At 49.8% G+C, this 12,636-nt stretch overlaps 1 protein-coding gene across 2 annotated transcripts in view; it reads right to left on the reverse strand.

Moving 5' to 3' along the window:
* SPNS3 (SPNS lysolipid transporter 3, sphingosine-1-phosphate (putative)) overlaps positions 1-2,502 on the reverse strand; it is a 44,147-nt gene extending 41,645 nt beyond the window's left edge. For both annotated transcript variants that reach the window (XM_054709253.1, XM_008156797.3), the window contains exon 1: positions 2,027-2,502. In XM_054709253.1, coding sequence (XP_054565228.1) covers positions 2,027-2,234 — 208 coding nt within the window. In that variant the 5' untranslated portion in view covers positions 2,235-2,502. The remainder of the gene's footprint in view (positions 1-2,026) is intronic.
* Positions 2,503-12,636: the final 10,134 nt, after the last annotated feature.

Below are 12,636 nucleotides of genomic sequence, written 5' to 3' on the forward strand. Positions count from 1 at the left end.
CATTGGAAAGAATAAATAGACAAGCAGATAAGCAAAGTAAATGGCTAAATAAAAGTTCTCTCTGACCACACTCATCTCCCATGTTTAGGGACGAGGACTCACCCCGGGTTTGGTCCGCTCCTGGGCTCCTTCCAGCCCTGTGGTGCTCTGGGGCTTGGGCGCAGCCTCATTTTTTACCTTAAGCTGTCACTCTGGCCTCCCAAAGGGCTGCTTCCCACAGAGAACTCTAGTTGCTGGGATACTTGCCTGCCCCCAGCAGCCCCCACGCACTCGGCTTGGTTTCACTTCTCCAGGCCTCCTTCTTCCCAGTAACGTCTCAGGCCTCGCTTCTCACAGCAGAGGAAGTCCCCGCAGGGAAGGCCTCGGGCAGGCAGAACTCAGGGTCTGACCCAGCCACAGGCATGACCCAGCCACAGGACACGTGGCCGTGAGAGCAGGGCCCCCAGGCCGTGGGGCTCGAAGAGCTCTGCACCCGTGATGGCCCTGCGGTCATCGGTGTCCTGCCCGTCCCTCCCTCCTCAGGCCCTGGGCCCACACTCCAGCTCAGGCCCCCTTGGCGTTGGCCTCACCCTTTGCAGTTGCCCCTGAATTGGCTTCCCTGCTTCACTTTGCTTCCATCGGGGCCTCAAATCTGATTGTAGTCCCCCCACGTAAAAACATTTTCCATGGCTCCCCGTTGCTTTAGCAGAAAGTCCGGGCTCCTGGCTTTGGCGCCGATAAAGCCCATGATCTAGCCCCAAGCCCCCTTTTAGAACAAGTTTCTGCCTTCTCCCCCTCACCACACCTGATCAGAGCATCACTTCTGCCCCAGGTGCCCTGGCTCATCCTGAACCTCTCTCTCAATGCCCTTGCCTCATCCCATTCCCCGCCTCGCCAATTTTCTGAGTCTTCAAGGCCCAAACAAATGCTCTCTCTCCTGTGGATTCTACCAGAACCGTCAGTCATTGGTCCTGGGGCCGCCCAGCTGATGCTCACCCCACTCTGCCTGTATTAGAGCTGCTTGCACATGTGTCTGTGACCCTCTGAGTTCATCAAAGACAAACCCTGGATCTGGGGCTTTCTGCAACCCCTGCGTCCCGTTCATCCCACAGCCTCTCTCTGATGTGCCACGCTGGTAACTGACCACTCAGTATCCTGGTCTCAGGAATCCCAACCCCTCTAGGTGCCATCTCTGAGCTCCCAGGGTAGGTGGCACCTCCCTCATCTGGCTGCATCTCTCTACCTGGCAGGAGTCTTGATAATGAGCTTCTCCCTCTGCCCTATGAGATGGTCATTCTTTTTATATATATATATATTTTTTTTAATTGAATTCAGAGAAGAAGGGAGAGGGAGATAGAAACATCAAGGATAGAGAGAATCATTGAATGTCTGCCTCTTGCATGTTCTCCACTGGGGACCAAGCGCACAGCCCAGGCATGTGCCCTTGACTGGAATCGAACCCGGGACCCTTCAGTCCACAGGCTGACACTCTATCCACTGAGCCAAACCCGCTAGGGCTAGAGATGGTCATTCCTGTGTTCAAGAGCTACGAGGTTGGCTTCCCCTCCCCTGGGTTCCCAAGCCCCACTCAGAGGGTCCTGCCCATAGTTGGTGCTCAGTCAATTTTGAATGAATCAGGGATAGAGAAAAGAAGGTTGAATTTTGAATGAATTAATTAATGAATGAGTAAATGAGTGACAGAGGAGGTTGACCCCTGGGGCCTATAGGAAGGAAGGCAGATATGCAAGGTTTGCACGGAGCCTGCTGTCCCACAAATACCCAGCAAGCTTAGGGATCAGGCCAGGCTGCTCTGTCCTCCACAACCTCACCCCACCATTCCACCCAGAACCTCCAGGCCTGCTGTCCTCACCCACCCACCCACCCACCCACCTATGCGCACACTCTTAATTTGGGGCTGGACTGGGAAACTAGGTTGGCATGGCCAGGGGTGAAGACAGCAGGGATATGACGCGTCACAGGAAGAAAGCTTGCAGGCCAGCCAGTGGGCAGATGGGCAGGGCTGCCCGGGACGCCTGTCCTTCCTCACCTGCGATGATGAACCAGTTCATGTAGTTGAGGAGGTTGATGTAGCAGAGCACCGCCGCAGCCACATACGCTCTCCAGCGGGGCAGGCTCCAGGGGGCAGGCGTGTGGGGAGGAGGACACTGACCTGAGCCAGAGGCCCCTGAGTGCCCGCCTGACCCCGGGGACCTCTGAGGCCCCTCTGGCCCCGGCTCCTGGAGCTCCGCAGACATGCCCCACACCTTGCTGGCCTGCAGCTCCTGTCCCAGGAGGCAAACAGCTCTGCACCAAGTCACTTCCTGTGGGTTCCAGCCGCCCAACCTCAAAGCAGCTGCCCTAACTGCTTGAGCATCTTATCACAGGTTCCTGCTGAGCCCACCACAGCCTCGATGGTGAGATTTCACCATCCCCTGCCCCAGAGGCTGCTAGAGGAGAAGAGGGCTCCTGCCCCCAACCCCCACCCAGGGCGACTGAACGCCATGTCCCCGTTGATCTAGTCTGCGGCTGTGGTGGCTGCAGTGACTGCAGTGAGGAAGAGAAGCCTCACAGAACAGGAAATAAGATGAGACTCCTAGATGTGGGAGGATCTGGCTGCCCACACAAGAGATGTGAACCAGGGACTTGCATCCGGGTCAAATCAGGAAGAGTGGTGTTGGCCAGGTGAGCAGCATTGGACTGGACTTGCGTGAAAGCAGCACCTACTCCTGAGTGATGCCCGCCTGGAGAGACAAGGATGGCAGACGGGCTGCCTGCAGGAAGACAGCCTGTGGGCAAAACTCATCAGTGGATAAAAAATCTAGGGGGAAATATTTTTAAACAATTTTTTTTCTTTTACACTTAATAGTCAATATTTGTTTCAGGTGTACAACCCAGTGATTAGACATTTATATAACTTACAAAATGATCACCCCAATAAATCTAGTACCCATCTGACACCATACATATTTATTACAATACTAGAGGCCCAGTGTATGAAATTTTTGCACGGGTAGGGTCCCTAGCGGCTGCTGGCTGCCGGCCAGGGCCTCCCTTCCCGAGGTTGGCCAGCCAGCCCCGCCCCCTGGTCGAACTCCCGGTTGAACTCCTGGTCGAGGGGACAATTTGCATATTAGGCTTTTATTATATAGGATTTTTGACTATTTTCTCTATACTGAACTTTCCATCCCCATGACTGTTTCGTAACTACTGATTTGTACTTCTTAATCCCTCCCCCTCTTTCATCTATCCTCCCACCGCCCCTCCCATGTGGCAACCAATGAGTTTGTTTCTGTTTCGTGTGTTCATTTATTTTGTTTCTTAGATTCCACTTATAAGTGAAATTACTTGGCATTTGTCTTTCTCTGTCTGACTTACTTCACTCAGCACACTACCCTCAAGGTTCATCTTGCAGATGGTAAGATTTTGTTCTTTTTTATGGCTGAGTCATATTCCATCGTATATCTGCACCACTTCTTGTGCAGGATCCTTCTTTATATATAACCTTTGTTTTAAAATCTAATTTGCCTGGTATAAGTATTCTCCTGGCTTTGTTTATTTGTTAGTTTGTGCCCTTTTTCATGAAATATCTTTTTCCATCCCTTTACTTTTAGTCTGTGTGTGTCTTTCCATCTGAAGTCTCTTATTGACAGCATATATAATAGTCTTGTTTCATTTATCCATTCAGCCACTCTATGTCTTTTGATTGAAGCATTTAATCCATTTGTACTTAAAGTAATTGTTGCCCTAACCAGTTTGGCTCAGTGGATAGAGCATCGGCCTGCAGACTCAAGAGTCCCAGGTTCAATTCCGGTCAAGGGCATGTACCTTGGTTGCGGGCACATACCCAGTAGGGAGTGTGCAGGAGGCAGCTGATCAATGTTTCTAACTCTCTATCCCTCTCCCTTCCTCTCTGTAAAAACATCAATAAAATGTATTTTTTAAAAGTAATTGTTGATAGATATATAGTTATTGCCAATTTATTATTCATATTTTTATCTTTTTTTCTTCTCTATCCTAAAGAAGTGTGTAACATTATTATTATTTTTATTTTTATTTTTTTGGTAATACTGGTTTGGTGGTGAAGAACTTTTAGCTTTTTCTTCTCTGGGAAGCTTTTATCTGTCCTTTGATTCTAAATGATAGCCTTCATGGGTAAAGTAATCTTGGTTGTAAGTCCTTGTTTTTTTGCCCATAATCAAAACTTTATTGAAAAACTAACACCAAAATAGGACATCACTGTTGTATAGTACATACATGAAGTACATAATTAAATGAGATTACATTATCTTGGTAGAGTAGCTAGAATTACTGAACTGATAAGGCTTTCAGTGATAGAACACCAATTCAGGACATTGTGTGGATCATTAGTGTAGGCTTCTTCAATGAGTCTAGCCTTCCTTCCTGGCAGCTGACATAACACTGTTGAACAACCTACATAAAGAACCACCATCTGAGCATGGCTGAAAACCGTGATGATGTTGTAGCAACTCTTGGCTTGCTCTTGGCATGTCACTGGGAGGGATTGACCCTCAGGCTGATTGTTTGTGAGGCCTGGCCACGACTATAGTGGAGGAACTGTTGTACAGGTGCTGACCCCACGGAGTAGGATTTGCCTTAGCAGAATTCTGGTGCCTGCTGAGCCTGCCTTTGGATGTGTCATTTGGAGGTGGTTGGGTGATGCTCTCATGTGGTCTAAAGCTGGCCACCAGGTGTACTGGGGCCTCCTGGGGGTTGCAAGCCAAGGTCAGCTGCTGCTTGTACCATGCCTAGGGCCACCTGGTATGAGTTACAAAGGGATCTGCAGATGGTTGCCACTTGTGCTGGGAAAGGCCAAGCTATGAACTGAGGCCAGCTGCCACTAGTGCTGGCTTAGGGTTGCTTAGCAAGAATACGGGGCACACAGAGGCCAGATGCTACTGGTTTGGGGTTTGTAAACCTTTGTGAGGTTTTAGGAAAGTCCAAAACATGTGTCAAGACAGACTGTTAGTATGGAAAAGCCACTGGAAAGCTTAGGTGGGCCACAAGTTGGGTGGGGCAGGGTCTCATGGAATCACCAGGGCTGGGCAAATAGTGTTAGCCAGGTTGATGGAGACTCAGATATGGCACCCACCTGCCAGCTCTGTGGGGGAAGGGCTCAGCAAAGGAACAATGGCTTCTGCCAGCAACTGTGTCTGGGAGAAAGCTGCCCTCCAGCCCTTGCTCCAAAGCCAGACAATTCAGTTCCTCCCCATATGTTCCTGGCACCTTTCGAGCTGCTGTGCCAGTGCTAGAGTCCAGAGCGAGTCTGTGCATGGGCCCTTTAAGAGAAATGCCTGGGCCCTAGCCGGTTTGGCTCAGCGGATAGAGTGTTGGCCTGCGGACTGACGGGTCCTGGGTTTGATTCCTGTCAAGGGCACATGCCCGGGTTGTGGGCTTGATCCCCAATAGGGGGGGGTGTGCAGGAGGCAGCCAATCCATAATTCTCTCTCATCATTAATGTTTCTGTCTCTCTCTCCCTCTCCTTTCCTCTTTGAAATCAATAAAAATATATTTTAAAACAAATACAAGAAAAACTTATGAGTTGGCCCATCATAATTCACTTGGCTACTTGCCTCTATAAACTGACTAATACAGAAGTTCATTTGATATTATTTTTCATGGAGGCCCTTCCAGAGGGGATCCCAATCTAATTTAAATTTGTGTTTTTGTTTTTGTTGTGTTGTTTTTAACAAGAGAAATGTTCGGCCTTGCCAAATAAGAGGTGAGAGGCAATCACCCAGGAATCAGTCGTCAGAAATTCTCAGGAAGTCTTCTTTTGGCTGCAAGCTACAGCAGCAGACCCAACAGCAGCTGAGCAAGGACATTAATCATCTCGCAGGAGAAGTCGGGAAGCAGGAGGCTTCAGGATTGGTTAACGCGGAGGCACTATGACATCCTCGAAGACGCCAGCATTTTCCACCTTTCCTTTCTGAACTCTTTAGTGCTGGCCTTTGACCACTTATCTTTTAGGGCAGTGGTCGGCAAACTCATTAGTCAACAGAGCCAAATATCAACAGTACAACGATTGAAGTTTCTTTTTGAGAGCTGAAAACCGACTTCTGCGCATGGGCCACAACGTTTCAATTGCACTGTATGTGCGCGCCCGCCCGCACGTGGTATTTTGTGGAAGAGCCACACTCAAGGGGCCAAAGAGCCGCATGTGGCTCGCGAGCCGCAGTTTGCCGACCACTGTTTTAAGGCATAACAAATGCCCCCCCAAAACTTACAACTTTGAACAACAGTCATTTATTACCTCTTGTGGTTTCCGGGGGTCAGGAATTTGTGAGCAGCGTATAGGACGTGCCGCCTCAGACTACCTCATGGGCTGCAGAGAGGGGTCAGCTGGGGCTGCAGTCATCTCTGGGCCTGAATGGGGCTGCAGGTCCATTGCCAAGGTGGCTCGCTCACATGGCTGGCAGGTGGGTGCTGGCTGTCGGTTCCTCTCCCCGGGACTGCTTGAGTGTCCTCACAGTAAGGGATGCGTCCTTGAATGTTCCTACAGTATGGTGGCTTCCTCCCAAGGAAGCAATCCAGCAGGGACCATGGCAGAAACGTCAACCCCTGTCATGACCTAGCCTCCCCGGTCTGGATTCCGTTGTAGTCTCTTGGTTGTAGTCCCTTGGTCAGCCCTGACTCACGGTGGGAGGGACTACCCCAGGGCATGAACACCCAGAGGGGCCGCTCCCTGGAGACCCGCGTGCAGGCTGGCTAGGGCCTTCCTCCTGAGGCTTGTCATCTCACAGGTGAGAAGGAGGGAGATTTCTCCTGAAGTGTGTCCATGTGTCCTGATCAGGGAGGAAGCTCTTTCCTAGAAATCCCCCTCAGCACTCACTGGCCAGGTCTGAGTCATGTGTCCGCGCCCCAGCTTCGAGAGAAGCCAGAAGGTGGACCCCCTCAGGAGGCTGCCTGTTAGTGAAGGGAAGCGCCGCTGGGTGAACACATGTCTTCCAGAGATTGCTACCCACCTCAGTGCCTGAGAGGGTCAGCTGCCCTGCAAGAGTGACCGAGCCACCACATTCCCAGGAAACGGGGTGTAATTTGAGCCTTTCTGTTTGGAAGGTTTATACAAGCTCCTGGTGTGGGTTACTGAGGAGGAAAGGAAAAGTTGAGGTTCTGGATGCATCTAGGAGGCCTCAGATGCCAGAAACTGTCCTAACCCAGGGCCCCTGAAGCTAGGAGGCACTCTAGCTTGTGGAAAGTGTCCAGGAAGGAGCACTGCTGAACACGGGGAGCTGCAAGCATGGGATCTCAAGGCTAGGGGGAGTGGGTCGCAGAGTTTATAGCACGTTTTCAAAAAAGACACATCCTCCACCAGCAAGTCCTAGGGACTAGGCTTCAATAGCGACATCATGTGGTCATAAGAAGTAACAGCAGTCATGAACCATTCCAGAGGTGGTGTAAGCCCTCAAAGTTCCTGGATAATTCAGGGTGGTCTCAAGATCCTGGATTCTTGGCTAATAAGACACATGCAGGCATGAGCAATTAAATGAGGAAAATAAGAGTTGTGACCATATTGTATACCACGTTGTGGAAACGACCATATGACTATACAGGGTGGGGCAAAAGTAGGCTTACAGTTGTTCATATGGAAAATAATACAATAATCCTATATAATAAAAAGCTAATATGCAAATGGTCGTCACACCCTCGAACCCTTGCTTGCACCCTTGCCCCCTCGCGCCGGGGCCAGGGGACCTGAGGCTGCGCTCCCCTGCCTGGCGGGGCTTGATGGGGGACCTGAGGCCACGCCCACAACCCCAGCACCTGTGCAGACTTGAAGTGGCGCCCCCCCACCCTGCAGGTCTTGACGGGGCTGGGGCTGGCCGGGTCTGGGTCTCGTGTGATTTCAAGGTGCACGTGGGTGGGCAGGGACTTGACTCTGGGTCCCGCAGTGCACTCCAGACTCTGACAGGAGGGAGATTTTCATATACATTTTACTAATTTTCTTTCATCTCTGATACTTCTATTATAGAGAAAAGGCAAAGAGCAATATTAAAATATTTCCTCTTGCCGAAACCGGTTTGGCTCAGTGGATAGAGCGTTGGCCTGCAGACTCAAGGGTCCCAGGTTCGATTCCGGTCAAGGGCGCACATCCCCAGTGGGGGGGGGGGGGGTGCAGGAGGCAGCTGATTGATGTTTCTCTCGTATCGATGTTTCTAACTCTCTATCCCTCTCTCTTCCTATCAGTAAAAAATCAATAAAATATATTAAAAATATATATATATTTCCTCTAATTAGTTCCCTTTTAATGTGCACGAATTTTGTGCACCAGGCCACTAGTTAATAAATAATAATAATACAATAATAAACTCTGTGTTCCACATACTCACAACTGTAAACCTACTTCTGCCCCACCCTGTATTTATAGAGCTTCTGCACAGTGCAAAAGTGTGGGAGGGTATATCCCAAAGGGTTTACAGTAGTACTTATCTCTGGATCACAGAATTATAGGTAATTCCTTGCATTTCTTTTCTCTTTTTTTTTTAATTGCCAGTAATAATAATAGCAAATACCAACAAAGCACTTCCCATGTGCTGAGGAAACTGAGGCACAGAGAGGCTCAATAACTGCTCCCTCTGGCTCTAAACACTGTGCTCCTACCCTCTTTCCAACAGGACCTTCCTGTCCTATTTGTGTGTACTAATTTCTCTGCAGCGCATCGCTTATGCAATAATATAAATGAAGAAAAAGCAGTGGCATGTATAGTTTTTGTCATCACACAAAATAATGATGCTACCAGACGAAACAAAAGAAGTATGACTGTGTGTCACACCTGTGGCTGCAGGGGTCAGGGCCGCCAGTGCCCGTGGTCAGGACTGCCCTGGCTGGTTTGGCTCAGTGGATAGAGCATCAGCCTGCGGACTGAAGGGTCTCGTGTTCGATTCTGATCAAGGGCACATGCTTGGGTTGTGGGCTCAATCCCCAGTGGGGGGTGTGCAGGAGGAAGCTGATCAATGATTCTCTCTCATCATTGATGTTTCTATCTCTCTTTCCCTCCCCCTTCCTCTCTGAAATCATTAATATATACATTTTTTTTTTTTATTTTTTTTTTTTAAGAAAAAGAAAGGTCAGGACTGCGTGCCTACAGAGGCCCCCTCCCCCTCTTCATCTGGGCTCTCCTGAGTGGGTAGCAATTTTGAAAAGCTCTCCTTTCCCTTGGCATCGATAAATACAGGGACTAGCAGTTAACAGGGACCTGGCCCAGGTACGCTTTGGGCCTGGACTAGGGAAGGGGTATGGATGAGGGAGGCTGACAAACTGAAGAAATGATGGGAAAAGAGAAGCAAAGGAAGAAAGAGGAAGGAAGTGGGCAGAGATGGATGAGAAGGAGGAAGAGAATGTTCTAAACTCACCTCGCCCCTGGCTCTCCCAGCTCCCTGAGCTTTCAAAACCCCACCCATCGGCTTCAGGAAACCACCTCCTACTGGTGTTTCCCAACTCCACTCAGAATTCACCCCTCCAGGAAGCCCGTACGCCCTATGCCCGGCCGAGTGCTTGTCTTTATCATGATACTGACTGCTCACAATTGAAATCTTCTGTCTTCCCACGGGTCAGCGAGCCCCTTAAGGGAAAGGCAGCGTGTGTGCCCTTTCTGCCTCCCCCGGAGTCTGGCTCCCGCCTTGACCCAAACAGGAAGACACAATGGATGTTCTGAAGGAGTGAATGAACCTTGCTTCTTAGGCCACCGGCTGCACCAGCCTGGGAGTGATAAGATAGTAGACTCTGGATTTCAGCAAAGATATTTCTGTCACGCTAGCCCTTACCAGCAGAAGAGTGAGAATTCTACCCCTTTTGGGAGACGTGAGCCCACACACTGCTTTTGGGACCGTGCAGAGGGAGACTTGAGTGTACACGGAATGCTCTCCCAACTACACAGCACGCAGGTGCTCTCTGCATGGAGGGCTGCCAGCATGTCAGGGACCTTTGGGAAGCCATTCCTGGAGGTGTGTGCACAGCTGCTCCCTCAGCTCCGGCCTGCACTGGAGTCTGAGGAGCAGAGCAGGGCCTGGAGGTGAGTGGAGTCTTTCAGGGCATCGCTCTGCCCTCCAGCCTGGGGAGCTAGCTGCTCCAGCCACCTGGGAGCCCTGGCTCTCCCTCTCACTCTTTTGAGCAAATTATTTTCCAGGGAACAAGCTAGACCCTTAGGCAAATAGACAGCAGCTGCCTTTCTCACGTATCTAAGCATAACTGGAATCCACAGGCGGACCGAGCTGAAACTCAAGCTTGAGTCTTCCCTCCCAATGAAAATATTTGGAAACCCAGGGGACACAAGGCTCAGGTCCTAGTCCCAGCTCCATCTCCAGGTGTCCCAAGGTCTAGCTGTAACCTCATGTCACCAGAGAGAAGAGGGAGTCCCTGGCTCCCGGCTCCATGTGGGGCTACCGCACCATCAAGCCCCTGGAAAGACTAGGCCCTCACAGCTGCCCAAGAGAGCAGACTGTGGCGAAGGGGCAAGAATAGTCTTTCCAACAAATAAGGCTGGGGTAGCTGGATAACCACATGCACAGTAATGAGGTGGGACCCTTACCTCACAGCACACACAAAAATTAACTCAAGCCCAGCCACCACCATGGCTCAGTGGTTGAGCTTCGACCTATGAACCAGGAAGTTACGGTTCGATTCCCGGTCAGGGCACATGCCCGGGTTGCGGGCTGGATCCCCAGTGTGGGGCATGCAGGAGGCAGCTGATCAATGATTTTTTCTCATCATTGATGTTTCTATCTATCCCTCTCCCTTCCTCTCTGAAATCAATAAAAATATATTTTTAAATTAACTCAAAATGGATCAAAGATTTAAATGTAAGAGCTAAAAATATAAAATTCTTAAAATAAGCGTAGCAGAGGGTCTACTTAGAAAATGTCTCTCACTGTTGGCCAAATGGTGCTGGCTGCTGGTGGGCGGCCCCAGTTCCCCCAACCTGGGTCTTTCTTTCTTTCTTTCTTTCTTTCTTTCTTTCTTTCTGTCTTTCCTTCTTTCTTTCTCTCTCTCTTTTTTTACAACTAGAGTTTATTGATAGTGATCACATAAAGTAGGTGCTATTTCCTCAGCGAGGATACGCTACAGAAAAGTACTACAGAATTCTTTTAATTTGTTTGTGTAGTCTCAGAGGTTCGGTTGTCACCTTGACTGAATGAGAATTTAAAAATTTTTGGAGTGAGATTTCCTTTTTAAAAATATATTTTTTTATTGATTTCAGAGAGAGGAAGGGAGAGAGAGATAGAAACATCAATGATGATAGAGAATCATTGATCGGCTGCCTCCTGCACACCCCACACTGGGGATCAAGCCTGCAACCCAGGCATGTGCCCTGACCGGGAATCGAACTGCGACCTCCTGGTTCATAGGTCGATGCTCAACCACTGAACCACACCTGCCAGGCTGGAGTGGGATTTCTAACAGTGACTGAATTTCTTTCTTTTTATTTTTTTAATACATTTTTATTGATTTCAGAGAGGAAGGGAGAGGAAGAGAGAGATAGAAACATCAATGATGAGAGAGAATCACTGATTGGCTGCCTCCTGCACGCCCCCTACTGGGGACTGAGCCCGCAACCCGGGCATGTGCCCTTGGCTGGAATCAAATCCGGGACCCTTCAGTCCGCAGGCTGACGCTCTATCCACTGAGCCAAACCGGCTATGGCATGACTGAATTCCTTTTAGTTATTTATAATGTAGGCAGTTAGACAAATATGACCAGAACAAGGACAATGGGCTAGGTACAGAAGGTCATCAATTATAGGGTGGGACCTCACCCCCAGGGTGACTTTTCCTCCCCTAGCATATCGCTGGTCACGCAGTTTGGACCCCCTGACCTTTCCTCCCTAGAGATAACACCTGTGCTGCAGTCGTACTTCAGCTCCAGGCTCAGATAAGCAACGAAACCAGCTACTGCTGACTTCAGGACCAGCTGCATGGAATAATGACCCCCTTGCCCGGCCAGCATGGGTCAGTGGTTGAGCATCGACCTATGAACCAGGAGGTCATGGTTCGATTCCCAGTCAGGGCACATGCCTGGGTTGCAAGCTGGATCCCCAGTGTGGGATGTGCAGGAAGCAGCCGATCAATGATTCTCTCTAGTCATTGATGTTTCTATCTCTCTCTCCCTCTCCCTTCTTCTCTGAAATCAATAAAAAATATATATTTTTTAAATATAATAATAATGACCCCCTTCCCTGGTGCGGCCAATCAATCAGTGGAGACCACAACCCTGAATGGACACACCTGGGAAACTGCCCAATATTCTATTAAGATCCTTTCCTGGGACCTCCCCTAGAATCTCCGCCCTTAAAACCGGTAGGACAGAGGACCCAGTGCACACTCCCCCGGGGGAGCACCGCTGGGCCTTTCCCTCCCTTCATCCCCTCCCCTCACTTAGGCCTTTCTACAGGGTTGACTGAGTGTCCCCGTGACATAGCCACTAGCTCCCCACGGAGTGGCCAGTCCAGGAGACCAAGACCAAAAATTGCAATGGCTTTTATGACCTTGCCTTGTCAATCACTTGCCAAAACCTCCACCACATTCCATTGGTCACACAGACCAGCCCAGAGTCCCTGGGGAAGGGACTACACAAAGGCAGGGATATTAGGGGAGGCAGGGTCCATTGGGGGTCATCTTAGAGACTGCAGACCACGACTAATTT

The sequence above is a fragment of the Eptesicus fuscus genome, chromosome 20 (assembly GCF_027574615.1).
Source record: "Eptesicus fuscus isolate TK198812 chromosome 20, DD_ASM_mEF_20220401, whole genome shotgun sequence".
Lineage (NCBI taxonomy): Eukaryota > Metazoa > Chordata > Mammalia > Chiroptera > Vespertilionidae > Eptesicus > Eptesicus fuscus.